Genomic DNA, 24,417 nt, shown 5'->3' with positions numbered 1-24,417 from the left:
TTAAGTATTTTCGGTGCCTCTCTCTGCCAGCAGACCCCGCCACTCTCCTCTTCTGCCCAGAAAGGGACTCTGCAGACTCGAACCATATCATTCGACAAAAATAGCCTAGAATCTGAATCCCCATTCACCAGTCTTGCTGTCAGAGGTTCTCGGTTCTCTGCATTATATTTCTATCTGCTCTGAACCTCTCATAACTGCCCAGGCTCGCTCTGCTAACCCTCAAGTTTCTGCCATTTCTTCTCTGCCTCTCTCTCAGCACCTCTCACTCTGCCTCTCGCTCTGCCTCTCTCTGCCTCTCTCTCTACCTCTCGCTGCCTCTCTCTGCCTCTCTCTCTCTGCCTCTCCTCTCTCTCTCTCTCTGCCTCTCTGCCTCTCTCTCTGCCTCTCGCTCTCTCTCTGCCTCTCTCTCTGCCTCTCTCTCTACCTCTCGCTGCCTCTCTCTCTGCCTCTGCCTCTCTCTCTACCTCTCTGCCTGCTCTCTGCCTCTCTGCCTCTCTCTCTCTCACTCTGTCTCTCGCTCTGCCTCTACCCTCTCTCTACCTCTCACTCTGTCTCTCGCTCTGCCTCTACCTCTCTCTCTACCTCTCGCTGCCTCTCTCTCTGCCTCTCTCTCTACCTCTCACTCTGTCTCTCGCTCTGCCTCTACCTCTCTCTCTACCTCTCGCTGCCTCTCTCTCTGCCTCTGCCTCTCTCTCTACCTCTCACTCTGTCTCTCGCTCTGCCTCTACCTCTCTCCTCCTTTTAATGATGTGCTTTGATCTCTCTGTGACTCATCAGACTTTTGTAATTCCCATTGAAAGTCAGAGCCTCAATGGAACAGGCAGATGTTCAATATCAGTGAGGAGTAAAAACAGGAAACCATCAGACCTGGATTGAATTGGCACCAATAGAATAGTTGAAAAGGCGAGAGCCCCACCCATCTGCCACTCAGGCTAGAACAAACACTCAAAGTATTTGAACGATTTCAAGCTGTATGCAGCAGGAGAGAAATGGGTTGAGAAAGAGATGGAGAGAGAGATCTGGATAGAGAGAGAGATCTGGATAGAGAGAGAGAGATGTGGATAGAGAGAGAGAGATGTGGATAGAGAGAGAGATCTGGATAGAGAGAGAGAGAGATGTGAATAGAGAGAGAGAGATGTGGATAGAGAGAGAGATGTGGATAGAGAGAGATGTGGATAGAGAGAGAGAGAGATGTGAATAGAGAGAGAGAGATCTGGATAGAGAGAGATCTGGATAGAGAGAGATGTGGATAGAGAGAGAGAGCGATGGAGAGATCTGGATAGAGAGAGAGAGATCTGGATAGAGAGAGAGATCTGGATAGAGAGAGAGATAGAGAGAAATGGGTTGAGAAAGAGATGGAGAGAGAGAAATCTGGATTGAGAAAGAGATCTGGATAGAGAGAGATCTGGATAGAAAGAGAGAGAGATCTGGATAGAGAGAAAGAGATCTGGATAGAGAAGAGAGAGAGATCTGGATAGAGAGAGAAGAGATCTGGATAGAGAGAGGAGAGATCTAGATAGAGAGAGAGAGATCTAGATAGAGAGAGAGAGATCTGGATAGAGAGAGAGAGAGATATGGATAGAGAGAGAGAGATCTGGAGAGAGAGAGAGATCTGGATAGAGAGAGAGAGAGTGAGAGAGATAGAGAGAGAGATCTGGATAGAGAGAGAGAGATCTGGAGAGAGAGAGAGATCTGGATAGAGAGAGAGCGATAGAGAGAGAGAGGGAGAGATCTGAATAGAGAGAGAGAGAGATCTGGATAGAGAGAGAGATCTGGATAGAGAAAGAGAGCGATAGAGAGAGAGAGAGAGAGAGAGAGAGAGAGAGAGAGTGAGAGGGAGAGAGAGTGTGTGACTGTGTGTGTGCGTGTGTCTGGGCGTGTTAGTGATTTAACAGCTGCCTCCAGCTCCACTGACCTTTGACCTTAACTTCCTGTTTCTTAACATCAGGCCCTGTCAGCCTCCTGTCCAGGGCCCATATGGACCACAGACCAGGTCCGAGTAGTGCACTAGTGAATAGGGCGCTATTTGGAACACTAACTTCAGTGTGTAACAAGCACTGGTCTCTAGTGTCTGAATAGCTATACATGACTAAAGACAATGTGTTGATCTCTGGAGCTTTGTGAGAAAAGGCAGGTGCCAGACATACATTACCAACAAAAGGTACTGTGTTGTACAATTGACAAACGTAATTTAAGAAAGTTATGTTGTTTGACAAGGTCGTTCATTAACCGAGTTAAACATCGGCTCGACCCGCTGATGGACTGTTCTATTATCCATGGTGGCATTTTGATTTAAACCGGTAAACAACACAGACAGTGTTTCATTCCTAAAAACAGCATAAGTGTAGAATGTGACAGGTTGACATTTATTGGGATGAATCTTGTCCTGGAGGCAGAGCTGAGCGATTTCCACTAGATGGGCCAGCTGCAAACTCAATATTGGCTGTATCGAAAAAATTCTATAAAAAACTAACATGAGCTTTTTTGGTCTTCATTTAAGGTTAGGGTTAGGCATAAGGATAGCAGTGTTAAGCGTTAGTGTTAGGCATAAGGATAGCAGTGTTAAGCGTTAGGGTTAGGCATAAGGGTAGCAGTGTTAAGCGTTAGGGTTAGGCATAAGGATAGCAGTGTTAAGCGTTAGGGTTAGGCATAAGGGTAGCAGTGTTAAGCGTTAGGGTTAGGCATAAGGATAGCCGTGTTAAGCGTTAGGGTTAGGCATAAGGGTAGCAGTGTTAAGCGTTAGGGTTAGGCATAAGGGTAGCAGTGTTAAGCTTTAGGGTTAGGCATAAGGATAGCAGTGTTAAGCGTTAGGGTTAGGCATAAGGGTAGCAGTGTTAAGCGTTAGGGTTAGGCATAAGGATAGCAGTGTTAAGCATTAGGGTTAGGCATAAGGATAGCAGTGTTAAGCGTTAGGGTTAGGCATAAGGGTAGCAGTGTTAAGCGTTAGGGTTAGGCATAAGGAGAGCAGTGTTAAGCGTTAGGGTTAGGCATAAGGGTAGCAGTGTTAAGCGTTAGGGTTAGGCATAAGGATAGCAGTGTTAAGCGTTAGGGTTAGGCATAAGGGTAGCAGTGTTAAGCATTAGGGTTAGGCATAAGGGTAGCAGTGTTAAGCTTTAGGGTTAGGCATAAGGGTAGCAGTGTTAAGCTTTAGGGTTAGGCATAAGGATAGCAGTGTTAAGCTTTAGGGTTAGGCATAAGGGTAGCAGTGTTAAGCTTTAGGGTTAGGCATAAGGGTAGCAGTGTTAAGCTTTAGGGTTAAGGTTAAAAATCAGATTTGATGGCTTTGTGGCTGCCTCCAGTAGATGACTCATCCCAATAAATGCCAACCTGCTATAGAAAGATGAAGACAAAAAGGAGTAGAGGCAACCAATGCATAACCAGCTGAGAGGAGGGTGGGGCTGGCCGAGAGGAGGGTGGGGCTGGCTGAGAGGAGGGTGGGGCTGGCCGAGAGGAGGGTGGGGCTGGCTGAGAGGAGGGTGGGCCTGGCAGAGAGGAGGGTGGGGCTGGCTGAGAGGAGGGTGGGGCTGGCCGAGAGGAGGGTGGGGCTGGCTGACAGGAGGGTGGGGCTGGCAGAGAGGAGGGTGCGGCTGGCTGAGAGGAGGGTGGGGCTGGCCAAGACGAGGGTGGGGCTGGCTGAAAGAAGCTGAGAGGAGGGTGGGGCCAGCTGAATGAGGCTGAGAAAAGGGTAGGGCTGGCTGAGAGGAGGGTGGGGCTGGCTGAAAGAAGCTGAGAGGAGGGTGGGGCCAGCTTAATGAGGCAGAGAAATGGGTGGGGCTGGCTGAGAGGAGGGTGGGGCTGGCTGAGAGGAGGGTGGGGCTGGGTGAGAGGAGGGTGGGGCTGGCTGAAAGAAGCTGAGAGGAGGGTGGGACCAGCTGAATGAGGCTGAGAAAAGGGTGGGGCTGGCTGAAAGAAGCTGAGAGGACGGAGGGGCTGGCTGAGAGGAGGGTGGGGCTGTTTGAAAGAAGCTGAGAGGAGTGTAGGGCTGGCTGAAAGAAGCTGAGAGGAGGGTGGGGCTGGCTGAGAGGAGGGTGGGGCTGGCTGAAAGAAGCTGAGAGGAGGGTGGGGCTGGCTGAGAGGAGGGTGGGGCTGGCTGAGAGCTGGAGGAGGGTGGGGCTGGCTGAAAGAGACTGAGAGGAGGGTGGGGCTGGCTGAAAGAGACTGAGAGGAGGGTGGGGCTGGCTGAAAGAGACTGAGAAGAGGGTGGGGCTGGCTGAAAGAGACTGAGAAGAGGGTGGGGCTGGCTAAGAGAGACTGAGAGGAGGGTGGGGCTGGCTGAAAGAGACTGAGAGGAGGGTGGGGCTGGCTGAGAGAGACTGAGAGGAGGGTGGGGCTGGCTGAAAGAAGGGTGGGGCTGGCTGAGAGAGACTGAGAGGAGGGTGGGGCTGGCTGAAAGAAGGGTGGGGCTGGCTGAAAGAGACTGAGAGGAGGGTGGGGCTGGCTGAAAGAAGGGTGGGGCTGGCTGAGAGAGACTGAGAGGAGGGTGGGGCTGGCTGAAAGAAGGGTGGGGCTGGCTGAAAGAGACTGAGAGGAGGGTGGGGCTGGCTGAAATAGACTGAGAGAAGGGTGGGGCTGGCTGAGAGGAGGTTGGGATTGGCTGAGAGGAGGGTGGGGCTGGCTGAAAGAGGCACCGCTAATAAAATGTACAATCAAATCAAATCAAATGTTATTGGTCACATACGTATGTTTAGCGGATGTTATTGCAGGTGTAGTGAAATGCTTGTGTTTCTAGTTCCGACAGAGCAGTAATATCTAACAATAGCAGCCTCCATCTGCTTTAACAGTGTAACGTCAAATGTATTATCAGGCCAAACTCCTACGGTGACGGCAGCCATTACGTGTACTCTCAAAAAAAAACTAACACGGTTACAGACGCACAAATATTAAACCTCCCTGTTGTTGTTATGGTGAGAGGTTAGTATGTGTTGGGGGGTATGGTATAAACTGCTAACCTCCCTGTTGTTGTTATGGTGAGAGGTTAGTATGTGTTGGGGGGTATGGTATAAACTGCTAACCTCCCTGTTGTTGTTATAGTGAGAGGTTAGTATGTGTTGGGGGGTATGATATAAACTGCTAACCTCCCTGTTGTTGTTATGGTGAGAGGTTAGTATGTGTTGGGGGGTATGATATAAACTGCTAACCTCCCTGTTGTTGTTATGGTGAGAGGTTAGTATGTGTTGGGGGGTATGATATAAACTGCTAACCTCCCTGTTGTTGTTATGGTGAGAGGTTAGTATGTGTTAGTGGGGTTAGTATGATATAAACTGCTAACCTCCCTGTTGTTGTTATGGTGAGAGGTTAGTATGTGTTGGGGGGTATGGTATAAACTGCTAACCTCCCTGTTGTTGTTATGGTGAGAGGTTAGTATGTGTTGGGGGGTATGATATAAACTGCTAACCTCCCTGTTGTTGTTATGGTGAGAGGTTAGTATGTGTTGGGGGGTATGATATAAACTGCTAACCTCCCTGTTGTTGTTATGGTGAGAGGTTAGTATGTGTTGGGGGGTATGATATAAACTGCTAACCTCCCTGTTGTTGTTATAGTGAGAGGTTAGTATGTGTTGGGGGGTATGATATAAACTGCTAACCTCCCTGTTTGTTATGGTGAGAGGTTAGTATGTGTTGGTATGATATAAACTGCTAACCTCCCTGTTGTTATGGTGAGAGGTTAGTATGTGTTGGGGGTATGATATAAACTGCTAACCTCCCTGTTGTTGTTATGGTGAGAGGTTAGTATGTGTTGGGGGGTATGATATAAACTGCTAACCTCCCTGTTGTTGTTATGGTGAGAGGTTAGTATGTGTTGGGGGGTATGGTATAAACTGCTAACCTCCCTGTTGTTGTTATGGTGAGAGGTTAGTATGTGTTGGGGGGTATGGTATAAACTGCTAACCTCCCTGTTGTTGTTATAGTGAGAGGTTAGTATGTGTTGGGGGGTATGATATAAACTGCTAACCTCCCTGTTGTTGTTATGGTGAGTATGGTTAAACTGCTAATGTGTTTGGTGGGGGTATGTGTTGGGGGGTATGATATAAACTGCTAACCTCCCTGTTGTTGTTATGGTGAGAGGTTAGTATGTGTTGGGGGGTATGATATAAACTGCTAACCTCCCTGTTGTTGTTATGGTGAGAGGTTAGTATGTGTTGGGGGGTATGATATAAACTGCTAACCTCCCTGTTGTTGTTATGGTGAGAGGTTAGTATGTGTTGGGGGGTATGATATAAACTGCTAACCTCCCTGTTGTTGTTATGGTGAGAGGTTAGTATGTGTTGGGGGGTATGGTATAAACTGCTAACCTCCCTGTTGTTGTTATGGTGAGAGGTTAGTATGTGTTGGGGGGTATGGTATAAACTGCTAACCTCCCTGTTGTTGTTATGGTGAGAGGTTAGTATGTGTTGGGGGGTATGATATAAACTGCTAACCTCCCTGTTGTTGTTATGGTGAGAGGTTAGTATGTGTTGGGGGGTATGATATAAACTGCTAACCTCCCTGTTGTTGTTATGGTGAGAGGTTAGTATGTGTTGGGGGGTATGTATAAACTGCTAACCTCCCTGTTGTTGTTATGTGAGAGGGTATGTGTTGGGGGGTATAAACTGCTAACCTCCCTGTTGTTGTTATGGTGAGAGGTTAGTATGTGTTGGGGGTATGATATAAACTGCTAACCTCCCTGTTGTTGTTATGGTGAGAGGTTAGTATGTGTTGGGGGGTATGATATAAACTGCTAACCTCCTGTTGTTGTTATGGTGAGAGGTTAGTATGTGTTGGGGGTATGATATAAACTGCTAACCTCCCTGTTGTTGGTGAGAGGTTAGTATGTGTTGGGGGGTATGATATAAACTGCTAACCTCCCTGTTGTTGTTATGGTGAGAGGTTAGTATGTGTTGGGGGGGTATGATATAAACTGCTAACCTCCCTGTTGTTGTTATGGTGAGAGGTTAGTATGTGTTGGGGGTATGATATAAACTGCTAACCTCCCTGTTGTTGTTATGGTGAGAGGTTAGTATGTGTTGGGGGGTATGATATAAACTGCTAACCTCCCTGTTGTTGTTATGGTGAGAGGTTAGTATGTGTTGGGGGGTATGATATAAACTGCTAACCTCCCTGTTGTTGTTATGGTGAGAGGTTAGTATGTGTTGGGGGGTTATGTTAGTATAATAAACTGCTAACCTCCCTGTTGTTGTTATGGTGAGAGGTTAGTATGTGTTGGGGGGTATGATATAAACTGCTAACCTCCCTGTTGTTGTTATGGTGAGAGGTTAGTATGTGTTGGGGGGTATGATATAAACTGCTAACCTCCCTGTTGTTGTTATGGTGAGAGGTTAGTATGTGTTGGGGGGTATGGTATAAACTGCTAACCTCCCTGTTGTTGTTATGGTGAGAGGTTAGTATGTGTTGGGGGGTATGGTATAAACTGCTAACCTCCCTGTTGTTGTTATGGTGAGAGGTTAGTATGTGTTGGGGGGTATGATATAAACTGCTAACCTCCCTGTTGTTGTTATGGTGAGAGGTTAGTATGTGTTGGGGGTATGATATAAACTGCTAACCTCCCTGTTGTTGTTATGGTGAGAGGTTAGTATGTGTTGGGGGGTATGATATAAACTGCTAACCTCCCTGTTGTTGTTATGGTGAGAGGTTAGTATGTGTTGGGAGGTATGAGATTTATGCGTCTGTAACTTTCTAACTCATCATTATTCAGGATTCATTCAGGATTATCTGTAATTTTAATTAATTTACTTTATTTTATTTCCCCTTTATTTAACCAGGTAGGCAAGGTGAGAACAAGTTCTCATTTACAACTGCGACCTGGCCAAGATAAAGCAAAGCAGTTCGACACATACAACAACACAAGAGTTACACATGGAGTAAAACAAACATACAGTCAATAACACAGTAGAAAAAAAAAATCTATATACAATGTGAGCCAATGAGGTTGAGATAAGGGAGGTAAAGGCCAATATATATATATATATATATATGCAGTGGGGCAAAAAATTATTTAGTCAGCCACCAATTGTGCAAGTTCTCCCACGTAAAAAGATGAGAGAGGCCTGTAATTTTCATCATAGGTACACTTCAACTATGACAGACAAAATGAGAGAAAAAAAATATTTTTTTAATGAATTTATTTGCAAATTATGGTGGAAAATAAGTTTTTGGTCAATAACAATATCTCAACAATATCTCAATACTTTGTTATATACCCTTTGTTGGCAATGACAGAGGTCAAATGTTTTCTGTAAGTCTTCACAAGGTTTTCACACACTGTTGCTGGTATTTTGGCCCATTCCTCCATGCAGATCTCCTCTAGAGCAGTGATGTTTTGGGGCTGCTGCTGGGCAACACAGACTTTCAACTCCCTCCAAAGATGTTCTATGGGGTTGAGATCTGGAGAATGGCTAGGCCACTTCAGGACCTTGAAATACTTCTTACGAAGCCACTCCTTCATTGCCCGGGCGGTGTGTTTGGGATCATTGTCATGCTGAATGACCCAGCCACGTTTCATCTTCAATGCACTTGCTGATGGAAGGAGGTTTTCACTCAAAATCTCATGATACATGGCCCCATTCATTCTTTCCTTTACACGGATCAGTCGTCCTGGTCCCTTTACAGAAAAACAGCCCCAAAGCATGATGTTTCCACCCCCATGCTTCACAGTAGGTATGGTGTTCTTTGGATGCAACTCAGCATTCTTTCTCCTCCAAACACGACGAGTTGAGTTTACCAAAAAGTTATATTTTGGTTTCATCTGACCATAAGACATTCTCCCAATCTTCTTCTGGATCATCCAAATGCTCTCTAGCAAACTTCAGATGGGTCTGGACATGTACTGGCTTAAGCAGAAGGACACATCTGGCACTGCAGGATTTGAGTCCCTGGCGGCGTAGTGTGTTACTGATGGTAGGCTTTGTTACTTTGGTCCCAGCTCTCTGCAGGTCATTCACTAGGTCCCCCTTGTGGTTCTGGGATTTTTGCTCACCATTCTTGTGATCATTTTGACCCCACAGGGTAAGATCTTGCGTGGAGCCCCAGATCGAGGGAGATTATCAGTGGTCTTGTATGTCTTCCATTTCCTAATAATTGCTCCCACAGTTGATTTCTTCAAACCAAGCTGCTTACCTATTGCAGATTCAGTCTTCCCTGCCTGGTGCAGGTCTACAATTTTGTTTCTGATGTCCTTTGACAGCTCTTTGGTCTTGGCCATAGTGGAGTTTGGAGTGTGACTGTTTGAGGTTGTGGACAGGTGTCTTTTATACTTATAACAAGTTTAAACAGGTGACATTAATACAGGTAACGAGTGGAGGACAGAGGAGCCTCTTAGAGAAGAAGTTACAGGTCTGTGAGAGCCAGAAAACTTGCTTGTTTGTAGGTGACCAAATACTTATTTTCCACCATAATTTGCAAATAAACAAACCAAATTAACAAACCAAAAACTGAAAAATTGGGCGTGCAAAATTATTCAGCCCCCTTAAGTTAATACTTTGTAGCGCCACCTTTTGCTGCGATTACAGCTGTAAGTCACTATGTCTCTATCAGTTTTGCACATCGAGAGACTCCTCCTTGCAAAACAGCTCAAGCTCAGTGAGGTTGGATGGAGAGCATTTGTGAACAGCAGTTTTCAGTTCTTTCCACAGATTCTTGATTGGATTCAGGTCTGGACTTTGACTTGGCCATTCTAACACCTGGATATGTTTATTTTTGAACCATTCCATTGTAGATTTTGCTTTATGTTTTGGATCATTGTCTTGTTGGAAGACAAATCTCCGTCCCAGTCTCAGGTCTTTTGCAGACTTCAGGTTTTCTTCCAAAATGGTCCTGTATTTGGCTCCATCCATCTTCCCATCAATTTTAACCATCTTCCCTGTCCCAGCTGAAGAAAAGCAGGCCCAAACAATGATGCTGCCACCATCATGTTTGACAGTGGGGATGGTGTGTTCAGGGTGATGAGCTGTGTTGCTTTTACGCCAAACATAACGTTTTGCATTGTTGCCAAAAAGTTCAATTTTGGTTTCATCTGACCAGAGCACCTTCTTCCACATGTTTGGTGTGTCTCCCAGGTGGCTTGTGGCAAACTTTAAACAACACTTTTTATGGATTTAAGAAATGGCTTTCTTCTTGCCACTCTTCCATAAAGGCCAGATTTGTGCAATATACGACTGATTGTTGTCCTATGGACAGAGTCTCCCACCTCAGCTGTAGATCTCTGCAGTTCATCCAGAGTGATCATGGGCCTCTTGGCTGCATCTCTGATCAGTCTTCTCCTTGTATGAGCTGAAAGTTTAGAGGGACGGCCAGGTCTTAGTAGATTTGCAGTGGTCTGATACTCCTTCCATTTCAATATTATCGCTTGCACAGTGCTCCTTGGGATGTTTAAAGCTTGGGAAATCTTTTTGTATCCAAATCCGGCTTTAAACTTCTTCACAACAGTATCTCGGACCTGCCTGGTGTGTTTCTTGTTCTTCATGATGCTCTCTGCGCTTTTAACGGACCTCTGAGACTATCACAGTGCAGGTGCATTTATACGGAGACTTGATTACACACAGGTGGATTGTATTTATCATCATTAGTCATTTAGGTCAACATTGGATCATTCAGAGATCCTCACTGAACTTCTGGAGAGAGTTTGCTGCACTGAAAGTAAAGGGGCTGAATAATTTTGCAAGCCCAATTTTTCAGTTTTTGATTTGTTAAAAAAGTTTGAAATATCCAATAAATGTCGTTCCACTTCATGATTATGTCCCACTTGTTGTTGATTCTTCACAAAAAAAAATATAGTTTTATATCTTTATGTTTGAAGCCTGAAATGTGGCAAAAGGTCGCAAAGTTCAAGGGGGCTGAATACTTTCGCAAGGCACTGTATATCTCTACAGCCATATATATCTCTACAGCCATATAGATCTCTACTACCATATACAGTTGAAGTCGGAAGTTTACATACACTTAGGTTGGAGTCATTAAAACTTGTTTTTCAACCACTCCACAAATTTTTTGTTAACAAACTACAATTTTGGGAAGTCGGTTAGGACATCTACTTTGTCTGCATCTACATAATTTTCAAATAAATTAATTAAAAATCCTAGATTGATTTTCACTTATTTTCTAATTTTGTCATCACAATTCCAGTGTAAGTTGATACAATAAGGCCTGTGCCTTTAAACATCTTGGAAAATTGGGAATTATTGAAAATGATGTCTAAATACTTTTTTAGAAGCTTCTCTATACCATATATATCTTTACCATATGGAGTGCCTGTGGATGTATTTCAAGGCCCCCTTAACTTCAAACTCAGTGCCTCTTTGCTTCAAACATAAAGAAATAAAACTGTATTTTTTTGCCAAGACCTCAAAAACAAGTGGGACACAATCATGGTTCATCATTTATTGGATATTTAAAACTTTTTAACAAACCAAAAACTGAAAAATTGAGGCGTGCAAAATTATTCAGCATTACTTGTATTTAATATTGTTCTCATTTTGCTGTTTTCAGCTGTCTGTCACGTCTGTCTGGGTATGTCATCTATCAGTTTTGCACATCAGCCAGACTCCTCCTTGCAAAACAGCTCAAGCTCAGTGAGTACCATGGAGAGCATTTGTGAACAGCAGTTTTCAGTTCTTTCCACAGATTCTGGATTGGATTCAGGTCTGGACTTTGACTTGGCCATTCTAACACCTGGATATGTTTATTTTTGAACCATTCCATTGTAGATTTTGCTTTATGTTTTGGATCATTGTCTTGTTGGAAGACAAATCTCCGTCCCAGTCTCAGGTCTTTTGCAGACTTCAGGTTTTCTTCCAAAATGGTGTATTTCTCCATCCATCTTCATGAATTTTAACCATCTTCCCTGTCCCAGCTGAAGAAAAGCAGGCCCAAACAATGATGCTGCCACCATCATGTTTGACAGTGGGGATGTGTGACAGATGGGAGCAGCTGGTTGATTAGAAGCCAAACATAACGTTTTGCATTTTCCAAAAAGTTCAATTTTGGTTTCATCTGACCAGAGCACCTTCTTCCACATGTTTGGTGTGTCTGGACCCAGGTGGCTTGTGAGGAAACTTTAAACAACACTTTTTATGGATTTAAGAAATGGCTTTCTTCTTGCCACTCTTCCATAAAGGCCAGATTTGTGCAATATACGACTGATTGTTGTCCTATGGACAGAGTCTCCCTGTTCAGCTGTAGATCTCTGCAGTTCATCCAGAGTGATCATGGGCCTCTGGCTGCATCTCTGATCAGTCTTCTCCTTGTATGAGCTGAAAGTTTAGAGGTTCGGCCAGGTCTTAGTAGATTTGCAGTGGTCTGATACTCCTTCCATTTCAATATTATCGCTTGCACAGTGCTCCTGGGATGTTTAAAGCTTGGGAAATCTTTTTGTATCCAAATCCTGTTTAAACTTCTTCCAACAGTATCTCGGACCTGCCTGGTGTGTTTCTTGTTCTTCATGATGCTCTCTGCGCTTTTAACGGACCTCTGAGACTATCACAGTGCAGGTGCATTTATACGGAGACCTGATTCACAGGTGGATTGTATTTATCATCATTAGTCATTTAGGTCAACATTGGATCATTCAGAGATCCTCACTGAACTTCTGGAGAGAGTTTGCTGCACTGAAAGTAAAGGGGCTGAATAATTTTGCAAGCCCAATTTTTCAGTTTTTGATTTGTTAAAAAAGTTTGAAATATCCAATAAATGTCGTTCCACTTCATGATTATGTCCCACTTGTTGTTGATTCTTCACAAAAAAAAATATAGTTTTATATCTTTATGTTTGAAGCCTGAAATGTGGCAAAAGGTCGCAAAGTTCAAGGGGCTGAATACTGTTCCTGGAAGCTACCACTGTATATCTCTACAGCCATATATATCTCTACAGCCATATAGATCTCTACTACCATATACAGTTGAAGTCGGAAGTTTACATACACTTAGGTTGGAGTCATTAAAACTTGTTTTTCAACCACTCCACAGGTTTTTTGTTAACAAACTACAATTTTGGGAAGCGGTTAGGACATCTACTTTGTGCATGAGAAGTAATGTTTCCAACAATTGTATACAGACAGATTATTTCACTTATAATTCATTGCATCACAATTCCAGTGGGTCAGAAGTTTACATACAATAAGTTGACTGTCTTTAAACAGCTTGGAAAATTAGGAAAATTATAGAAAATGATGTCATAGCTTTAGAAGCTTCTGATAGGCTAATTGATATCATTTGAGTCAATTGGAGGTGTACCTGTGGATGTATTTCAAGGCCTAACTTCAAACTCAGTGCCTCTCTTTGCTTGACATCGAGGGAAAATCAAAAGAAATCAGCCAAGACCTCAGAAAAAAAATTGTAGACCTCCACAAGTCTGGTTCATCCTTGGGAGCAATTTCCAAAAACACCTGAAGACCAGGGTATTCGGAGAGAGAGAGAGAGAGAGAGAGAGAGAGAGCATTACTTGTATTTATTATTGTTCTCATTATGGCTGTTTTCTGTCTGTCTGTCCGTCTGTCTGAGTGACCCCATCCTCTCTGCTTTCTGAAAATCAGCCAGGTCCTTAAAAGCTCCCCGCCTCACAACTAATATCCAGTACCATACAGAGGAGCCGGGTGGCGCCAACAGTGGGAAATTAAACCAAGACAATAATGGAGGACCCACCACCCCGGTCCTACTCTCCTAACCCTGTTCTCAGACAAGACACCAACAAAAGGCGGATCGAGAAAATTTCATTTTCTTCAAAAATTTCCTGGAAAGTCCGTGATGTGAAAAAATAAAATAAAAATGCAAATGCTTTGGTTGCATTCTCTGACACTAAATCCCTTTTCAACCAAGATAGTGTGTTTCTTTGTCATGAAGAACCCTGGCTGGTGTAAGAGGATTTGGTGAGTAACCCTGTTCCTGTGTGAGACAGATGGGAGCAGCTGGAGGATTAGAAGCTCACAACCCTGTTCCAAATGGACAGTTAGTTAGGTTCATCTTACACCCTGTTCCACAGTGTTACCACTGGGTTACTGGACAACACAGGAGACTGCTGAGAGGGAGGATGGAATGGCATCAAACACCCTGTTCCTGGAGAGATACCGTCCTGTAGGTTCTCTCTCTAACCCTGTTCCTGGAGAGATACCGTCCTGTAGGTTCTCTCTCTAACCCTGTTCCTGGAGAGATACCGTCCTGTAGGTTCTCTCTCTAACCCTGTTCATGGAGAGCTACCCTCCTGTAGGTTCTCTCTCTAACCCTGTTCCTGGAGAGCTACCCTCATGTAGGTTCTCTCTCTAACCCTGTTCCTGGAGAGCTACCGTCCTGTAGGTTCTCTCTCTAACCCTGTTCCTGGAGAGCTACCGTCCTGTAGGTTCTCTCTAACACTGTTCCTGGAGAGCTACCCTCATGTAGGTTCTCTCTCTAACCCTGTTCCTGGAGAGCTACCATCCTGTAGGTTCTCTCTCTAACCCTGTTCCTGGAGAGCTACCGTCCTGTAGGTTCTCTCTAACACTGTTCCTGGAGAGCTACCGTCCTGTAGGTTCTCTCTCTAACCCTGTTCCTGGAGAGCTACCATCCTGTAGGTTCTCTCTCTAACCCTGTTCCTGGAGAGAAACTGTAATGTAGGTTCTCTCTCTGACACTGTTCCTGGAGAGCTACCATCCTGTAGATTCTCTCTCTAACCCTGTTCCTGGAGAGCTACCATCCTGTAGGTTCTCTCTCTAACCCTGTTCCTGGAGAGCTACCATCCTGTAGGTTCTCTCTCTAACCCTGTTCCTGGAGAGAAACCGTAATGTAGGTTCTCTCTCTGACACTGTTCCTGGAGAGCTACCATCCTGTAGATTCTCTCTCTAACCCTGTTCCTGGAGAGCTACCGTCCTGTAGGTTCTCTCTCTAACCCTGTTCATGGAGAGCTACCGTCCTGTAGGTTCTCTCTCTAACCCTGTTCCTGGAGAGATACCGTCCTGTAGGTTCTCTCTCTAACCCTGTTCATGGAGAGCTACCGTCCTGTAGGTTCTCTCTCTAACCCTGTTCCTGGAGAGCTACCATCCTGTAGGTTCTCTCTCTAACCCTGTTCATGGAGAGCTATTCTAATAACTAGCTGATTGATAAGCTGAATCAAGTTAGTTACAACTGGGGTTGAAACAAAAACCTACAGGAAGAACAGATCTGGAGAGCCCTGCCCTACTTTTGACCATGGCCCATAGGGCTCTGGTCAAATATAGTGCACTATACCAGGGCCCATAGGGCTCTGGTCAAATATAGTGCACTATACCAGGGCCCATAGGGCTCTGGTCAAATATAGTGCACTATACCAGGGCCCATAGGGCTCTGGTCAAAAGTAGTGCACTATATAGGGAATGGGGTGCCATTTGGGACGTAGCCTATGAAACGTGGTCCTCTGTGGATATACGTGAAGAAGACTCGCCGTAGCAGGGAAAGATTCGCTGTAGCCGGGAAAGACTCGCCGTAGCAGGGAAAGACTCGCCGTAGCAGGGAAAGACTCGCCGTAGCAGGGAAAGACTCGCCGTAGCAGGGAAAGACTCGCTGTCGCAGGGAAAGATTTGCCGTAGCAGGGAAAGACTCGCAGCAGGGAAAGACTCGCTTCACCCTTTCCCCACCTGTTCCCTTTTTTCCCTCTGATTAGGTCTCTATTTCTCTCTGTTCCTGCTACTTTCGGTGTCAGATTCTCGTTTGTGTTTCTCATGCCAGAAGCAAGCTATCGTCTCGTTTGCTTCATCCTAGTCCTATCCTGTCGGAGTCTGCCTGGCAGGTGCATCCTGTACACTACTAACTGTCTTTCGTTTGCACTGTGTCCAGTTCATCTGATGCTACGTGTGATCAGGTACCACCGTTCCTCTATGACCCGCGCCTACCCAGAGCGACCTGCAGCCTGTCGCCGCTAACCCAGCTATTCTCCTCTGCTGCTAAGAAGGGGACTCTCTTGTTATTTATCAGAGGGACTTTATGTTTCATTTGTCGCCCTCTCTGCGGGTTGTCTATTTTTGCCATTATCAACGTCTGAAGAGGATCTATGTCTTTCCTGTGTTCTCATTAAAGAACTCTGTTTTTGTTAAACCGCTTTTGGGTCCTCACTCAAGTGCACAACACATGCAGACCTGGTTTCAGCAGTACTAACAAATAAACATTTTGTTCTCAGCATGAGTGTGTCTGAGATATTCTAGTCTAACTGGAGAGAGAGGCAGAGAGTGAGAGAGACCCCACAAAGCCCCAGAACAGCAAAATAATTCGACCCAACCAAATCATGAGAAACAAAAAGACAATTACTTGACACATTGGAAAGAATTCACAAAAAAATGAGCAAACTAGAATGCTATTTGGCCCTAAATAGAGAGTACACACTGGCAGAATACCTGACCACTGTGACTGACCCAAAATTAAGGAAAGCTTTGACTATGTACAGATTCAGTGAGCATAGCCTTGCTATTGAGAGACTGCCGTAGGCAGACAAGGCTCTCAAGAGAAGACAGGCTATGTGCACACTGCCAACAAAATGAGGTGGAAACTGAGCTGCACTTCCTAACTTCCTGCCAAATCTATGACCATATTAGAGACACATATTTCCCTCAGATTAGAAAGACCCACAAAGAATTCAAAAACAAACACAATTTTGACAAACTCCCATATCTACTGGGTGAAATACCACAGTGTGCCATCACACCAGCAAGATTTGACATGTTGCCACAAGAAAAGGGCAACCAGTGAAGAACAAACATCATTTTAAATACAACCCATATTTATGTTAATGTATTTTCCCCTTGTGTACTTTAACTATTTGCACATCGTTACAACACTGTATATATACATAATATGACATTTGAAATGTCTTTATTCTTTTGAAACTTCTGTGAGTGTAATGTTAAGTGTTAATTTTTCTTGTTTGTTTCACTTTGGTTTATTATCTACTTCACTTGCTTTGGCAATGTAAACATAAATGTATGTTTCCCAAGCCAATAAAGCCCTTGAATTTGAAATGAGAGAGAGAGAGAGAAGCAGAAATAGGGAAGTACATAGTTGAGAGAGAAAACAATCGTCAATACCACAGCACATCTGCAAAAACAGACGCTACCTACAGAGGCAACTTAACCACACCTATTCCCTTTACAGTGCACTACTTTTGACCAGGGCCATAGGGCCTACGTAGTGAATAGGATGCCAGTCTTAGTCGGGAAGGAAGACTCTAACTCACTGCTTTAAGACATGTGAAATAACAGAGACCACGTAAGTACATTCCCTATTCAGGTGTTAAAGGAAACAGGAAACTCTTAGTTGAAGCTATGGCTCTCAAATCCCTGGTCTCTCTGGAGCAACAGAATGTGAATGCTGTTGTCCTACTTCCTGAATGACGTGTCACTTCCATTATCAGTGGAACTTGGTCTATGGTCAATGAAAAGACGTTAACAAACAGGCATTGTGATTTTATGTTCTGTTCCTTGCCGTTCACAGCTGCAATACGTTTTTCTGGCTTTGCTGACGGCAGCTACTTCCAAGAAAGTTCTACTTGCAATGACTGTGATATCTGAGATGTTTTCCTACTAAACTTAGTTGAAAACACTGAATGTAAAACGCTCTGGATTAGAGCATCTGCAAAATGACTAAAATGTAAATGTAGATGTTCTGTATATGGTGAGAGAAAGAGTGAGAGAGAGAGGGAGAGAGAGAAAGAGAGGGAGAGAGAGGGAGAAGAGAGAAGAGAGAGGGAGAGAGAGAGAAGAGAGAGAGGGAGAGAGAGAGAGAGAGAGAGAGAAGAGAGAATAGAGAAGAGAGAAGGGAGAGAGAGAGAATGAGAGAGAGAAAGAGAGAGAGAGAGAGAAGAGAGAGGGAGAAAGAAAGAGAGAGAGAGAGGGAAAGAAAGAGAGGGAGAGAGGGAGAGAGAGAGAGAGAGAGAGAGAGAGAGAGAGAGAGAGAGAGAGAGAGAGAATGAGAGAGAATGAGAGAGTTCTTCAGTATGTTCTGTATTGTATGGTCTGGCGTTTTACCTCCATCCCAGGTGTCTTGGTGCGTCTCCGTCCCGTTCTGGGATAATACTGCGGAAGTGCTGTCTCCATCAGGGTCTTCCTCCACTATGTGTAGCTTGTCCTCATCGTCAGAATCTGACTGGTCCTCCACAACGTTGTTGTAATTCGTTACTGCAAAGAGACAAGAGAGAGGGAGGAGACAACCAGGAGGGTCAATGAGTAAGAAGTTAGTAGGCTACACCTTGTATGAGTCAGAACAGCCCATAGGACGCAAGTCTATCTCCTGTTTCTGTAGTGGAGTAGCTTGATGTACAGTACACCCCCTGGACGCTAGGTCGATTAGAGATAGAGGAAGTCTGGGCTTACAGTTTAGTGGATCACTGTTGCATTGTTGTTGCAGATATGTAACGTCTTATTTTAAGTAGAATGATAAGAAAATCACTACATGTTGGAATTGTTAAGAGGATAAAAACAAATAAAAAAAGTTTAAATGACAACAGAGCGAGTGAAAATGTAATGGTGGTGTAACCTTTACCCTCTAAACTTTACCCTCTAAAATTGTTTTACATCTCTGCTTAGGACTAGTATCTATAACACTGCTAGCTATCTTGAACGTAATTTTCTCAAGTGGTGAACTGTGAACCTGAGACCTGTGTTCCAGCGTTTACACAGCCCCATCGACAGATAAAAGAGAGAGAGAGAGTTGAACTGAGAGAGAGAGAGAGAGAGAGAGAGAGAGAGAGAGAGAGTCACACATACGCCCAGGCCATGACCAGGCAAACAGGCCCATCCCCCACTCTTACACTAGACCAAGCCAATGGCATGTACCAGATGCTCAGCAGGCTCTGCTCACACTTACTGGTCTGAGAGCAAACCACACGACTAACAACATTGGATACTTTATGGGACACAAAGCCTACACTATCTCATCCTGAGCTGAGGTCATCTGCCTTTGACCTAAAGAGCAGGAACCTGGACTTCAACAAATAAATCAGAAACACAGACATTGTCATGCTACAAGAAACATGGTATAGATGAGATGGACCCACTGGTTGCCCTCTAGGTTACAGAGAGCTGGTAGTCCCATCCACCAAACTACCAGCTGTGAAACAGCGAAGGGACTCAGGGGGTATGCTCATTAGGTATAGAGCAGACCTAACTCACTCTATTAAATTATTCAAAACAGGAACATTCTACATTCGGTTAGAAATTCAAAAGGAAATGATCTTAACAGAGAAAAATGTCCTCCTGTGTGTTACCTATATCCCCTCTCACTAGAATCCCCAAACTTTAATGAAGACAGCTTCTCCACCCTGGAGGGGGAAATCAATCATTTCCAGGCCCAGGGACATGTACTAGTCTGTGGTGACCTAAATGCCAGAACTGGACAAGAACCTGACACCCTCAGCACACAGGGGGACAAACACCTGCCTGGAGGTGACAGCATTCCCTCCCCCATGTGCTCGCATAGACACAACTATGACAACAAAACCAACAAAACGGGTAACATCTCCAGCAGCTTTGTTGCTCGCTGGGTATGTACATAGTTAATGGTAGGCTTCGAGAGGACTCCTATGGTAGGAACACCTATAGCTCATCTCTTGGCAGTAGTACTGTAGAATACTTTATCACTGACCTCAACCCAGAGTCTCTCAGAGTTCACAGTCAGCCCACTGACACCCCTATCAGACCACAGCAAAATCACACTCTACTTGAACAGAGCTTTGCTCAATCATGAGGCATCAAAGCCAAAGGAACTGAATAATATTAAGAAATGCTATAGATGGAAGGAAAGTAGTGTGGAAACATACCCCAAAACACAATTAGGCAACAACACATTCAATCCCTTAAAGACAACTTCCTGGACAAAACATTCCACTGTAATAGTGAAGGTGTAAACTTGGCAGTAAAAAATCTTAACAGTATATTTGACCTCTCAGCTTCCCTGTCAAATCTAAACATTTCAAACAGAAATCCGAAGAAAATGAACAACAATGACAAATGGTTTGATGAAGAATGCAAAAACCGAAGAAAGGAATTGAGAAACCTATCCAAGCAAAAACATAGAGACCCAGAACACCAGAGCCGACGCCTTCACTATGGTGAATCACTAAAACAATACAGAAATACACTATGGAAAAAGAAGGAACAGCATGTCAGAAATCAGCTCAATGTAATTGAAGAATCCATAGGATCTAACCACTTCTGGGAAAATTGGAAAACACTAAACAAACAACAACACGAAAAATTATCTATCCAAAACGGAGGTGTAGGTAAACCACTTCTCCAATCTTGTTGGCTCTATAACAAAGAACAAACAGCAAAAACATATACATGATCAAGTACAAATATTAGAATCAAATATTAAAGGCCCACTGAATTCTCCAATTACATTGAATGAACTACAGGACAAAATACAACCTCTTCAACCCCAAAAAGCCTGTGGTGTTGATGGTATCCTAAATGAAATGTTAAAATATACAGACCACAAAAAAAGACTAGTACATTTCCTCAGTAAAAACAATGTACTGAGCAAATGTCAAATGGGCTTTTTACCAAATTACTGTACGACAGACCACGTATTCACCCTGCACACCCTAATTGACAAACAAACAAACCAAAGCAAAGGCAACGTCTTCTCATGTTTTGTTGATTTCAAAAAAGCTTTTGACTCAATTTGGCATGAGGGTCTGCTATACAAACTGATGGAAAGTGGTGTTGGGGGAAAAATATACAACATTATAAAATCCATTTACACAAACACCAAGTGTGCAGTTAAAATAGTCAAAAAACACACATTTCTTTCCACAGGGCCGTGGGGTGAGACAGGGACGCAGCTTAAGCCGAAGACAGGGACGCAGAATCAGTTATAGAAACCATTGCCCTTCATGGCTGTGAGGTCTGGGGTCCGCTCACCAACCAAGAATTCACTAAATGAGACAAACACCAAATTGAGACCAGCTAATGATCAAAATCCAGAAAAGAGCCGTTAAAATCTACAACCACCTAAAAGGAAGCGATTCCCAAACAGTCCATAATAAAGCCATCACCTACAGAGAGATGAATCTGGAGAAGAGTCCCCTAAGCAAGATGGTTCTGGGGCTCCAACAGAATTAGACCCAACCAAATCATGAGAAAACAAAAAGAAAATTACTTGACACATTGGAAAGAATTCACAAAGAAACTAGAATGCTATTTGGGTCTAAACAGAGAGTACACAGTGGCAGAAGACCTGACCACTGTGACTGACCCAAACTTAAAGAAAGCTTTGACTATGTACAGACTCCGTGAGCATAGAGTTGCTATTGAGAGAGACCGCCTTAGGCAAACCTGGTTCTCAAGAGAAGACAGGCTATGTGCACACTGCCCAGAAAATGAGGTGGAAACTGAGCTGCACTTCCCAACCTGCCAAATGTACGACCATATTAGAGACACATATTTCCCTCTGATTATTTCCCCCACAAAGAATTCAAAAACAAATCCAATTTTGATAAGCTCCCATATTTACTGGGTGAAATATCACAGTATGCCATCACAGCAGCAAGATTTGTGTCCTGTTACCACAAGAAAAGGGCAACCAGTGAACATCATCATACATACATCATTGTAAATAAAACCCATATTTATGTTTATTTATTTTCCCTTTTTTTCTCTTTGGTACTATAACTATTTGCACATCATTACAACACTGTATATATACATAATATGACATTTGAAATGTCTTTATTCCTTTGGAACTTTTGTGAGTGTAATGTTTACTGTAAATTTTGTAAAGTTTATTTCACTATTGCTCATTATCTATTTAACTTGCTTTGGCAATCTAAACATAGGTTTCCCATAATAATAAAGAGCTTTGAATTGGGGAGAGAGGGAGATAGAGAGAGGTGGGCCATAGAGACCGGTCGTCCCAGACAAACCTGATTACCTAAAGAGGACAGGCTGTGCTCATTCTGCCCTCAGGAAGAGATAGACAGAGCTGCATTTTCTGTCAAATTGTGTCCCCGAAATTATAAAAACAAAATGAAGAATTTGAAAACTTACTGTAAATGATGAAGATACATTTAAATACGTACATGGGGAAAAAGAAAATACTGTGTTTTATCAGCCAAATGTGTGGCCTCCTTCCACAACCTGAGGGACAGACAGTGAGAAGTCGACAGCAAGTAGAGTGTGATTATTCACATTAGTCTATTCCTTATTATTCTGGGTTGTAAATTGCTGTTAATATGATTAATATGAATATTATTGCTTCATAACCAACAGTCTAGTCCTGACTTTGACCATCGTTCTTATGTTTACTTTGACAATTCCCATGTTAATGAAGTATAACAACGCATTCGGAAACTATTCCGACCACTTCACTTTTTCCACATGTTGTTACGTAACAATTGATTCAATCTTTTTTTTCTCATCAATCTACACACATGACCCCATAATGACAACTTGAAAACTGTTTTTTAAACATTTTTGCAAAGGTAATTAAAAAATAAAATGTACATAAGTATTCAGACCCTTTGCTATGAGACTTAAAATTGAGCTGAGAGCTCAACATCCTGTTTCCATTGATCATCCTTGAGATAGGGCCTGCCGGGTGGCGCAGTGGTCTAGGGCTGTGCCACCAGAGACTCTGGGTTCACGCCCAGGCTCTGTAACAGCCGGCCGCGACCGGGAGATCCGTGGGGCGACGCAAAATTGGCCTGGCGTTCGCCGGGTTAGTGAGTGTTTGGCCAGTAGGGATATCCTTGTCTCATCGCGCACCAGCAACTCCTGTGGCGGGCTGGGCGCAGTGCGCGCTAACCAAGGTAGCCAGGTGCATGGTGTTTCCTCCGACACATTGGTGCGGCTGGCTTCCGGGTTGGATTCCGGGTTGGATGCGCGCTGTGTTAAGAAGCAGTGCGGCTTGGTTGGGTTGTGTATCGGAGGACGCATAACTTTCAACCTTCGTCTCTCCCGAGCCGTACGGGAGTTGTAGCGATGAGATAAGATAGTAACTACTAACAATTGGATACCACGAAATTGGGGAGAAAAGGGGGTAAAATTAAAAAATTAAATGTAAAAAAAAAGATCATCCTTGAAGGGTTGATTTGATTTAGGGCAGCAGCACCTTTAATAAAGCTATGCTCTGAAGCTAAGTTTCTACAACTTGATTGGAGTTCACCTGTGATAAAGTAAATTGATTGGACATGATTTGGAAAAGCACACACCTGTCTATATAAGGTTCCACAGTTGACAGTGCATGTCAGAGAAAACACCAAGCCATGAGGCCGAAGGAATTGTACTTAGAGTTCCGAGACAGGATTGTGTCGAAGCACAGATCTGGGGAAGGGTACCAAAACATGTCTGCAGCATTGAAGGTCCCTAAGAACACAGTGGAAGTATTTAGGAACCACCAAGACTCTCTGCAGCGCTCTTCCAATCAGGCTTTTATGGGAGAGTGGCCAGACGGAAGCCACTCCTCAGTAAAAGGCACATGACAGGCCGCTGGGAGTTTGACCAAAAGGCACCTAAAGGACTCTCACACCATGAGAAACAAGATTCTCTGGTCTGATGAAACCAAGAGTGAAATCTTTGGCCTGAATGTCAAGTGTCACGTCTGGAGGAAACCTGTCTACTGTGAAGCATGTTGGTGGCATCATCGTGCTGTGGGGATGTTTTTCAGCAACAGGGACTGGGAGACAAGTCAGGATTGAGGGAAAGATGAACGGAGCGAAGTACTGAGAGATCCTTGATGAAAAAGTCTCAGAGCGCTCAGGACCTCAGACTGGGGTGAAGGTTAACCTTCCAGCAGGACAATGACCCAAAGCACACAGCCAAGACAACGCAGGAGTGGCTTCGGGACAAGTCTCTGAATGTCCTTGAGTGGCCCAGCCAGAGCCCAGACTTGAACCCGCTCCCCATCCAACCTGACAGAGCTTGAGAGGTTATTTAGAGAAGAATGGGAGAAACTCCCCAAATACAGGTGTGCCAAGCTTGTAGAATCATACCCAAGAATATTTGAGGCTGTAATCGTTGCCAAAGGTGCTTCAACAAAGTACTGAATAAATTATGTTGTTGCTGTGTCAATATGGGGTGTAGATTAATGGTAGAAAAAAACAATTGAATCCATTTTAGAATAAGGCTGGAACGTAACACAATTTGGTAACGAGGAAGGGGTCTGAATACACTCCGAATTCAATGTATTAAGTTGAGAGACGGGGAGAGGGAGAGAGACAGAGATAGGGAAAGAGGCAGAGAGAGGGAGAGAAAGAGAGACAGAGATAGGGAGAGAGACAGAGAAAGAGGGAGAGAGAGAGAGTAAGAGGGAGTGAGAGAGGGAGAGAGAGAGAGAGAGAGAGAGAGGGCGAGAGGGGAGAGAGAGAGAGGGCGAGAGGGAGAGAGAGAAAGAGAGAGAGAGAGAGAGAAAGAGAGAGGGAGTGAGAGAGAGAGAGAGAGAGAGAGAGAGGGAGTGAGAGAGAGAGAGGGAGAGAGAGTGGGAGTGAGAGAGACAGA

General features: G+C 44.1%; 1 protein-coding gene across 1 annotated transcript in view; it reads right to left on the bottom strand.

The window, feature by feature from the left end:
• The window catches only part of LOC135509726 (zinc finger E-box-binding homeobox 1-like), a 132,486-nt gene that overhangs the window by 20,454 nt on the left and 87,615 nt on the right, over positions 1-24,417 (bottom strand). Inside the window, exon 2 of the mRNA XM_064930628.1 lies at positions 17,950-18,099. Coding sequence (XP_064786700.1) covers positions 17,950-18,099 — 150 coding nt within the window. The remainder of the gene's footprint in view (positions 1-17,949; positions 18,100-24,417) is intronic.

The sequence above is a fragment of the Oncorhynchus masou genome, chromosome 3 (assembly GCF_036934945.1).
Source record: "Oncorhynchus masou masou isolate Uvic2021 chromosome 3, UVic_Omas_1.1, whole genome shotgun sequence".
NCBI lineage: Eukaryota > Metazoa > Chordata > Actinopteri > Salmoniformes > Salmonidae > Oncorhynchus > Oncorhynchus masou.
This window is presented reverse-complemented; position numbering and strand designations above follow the sequence as displayed.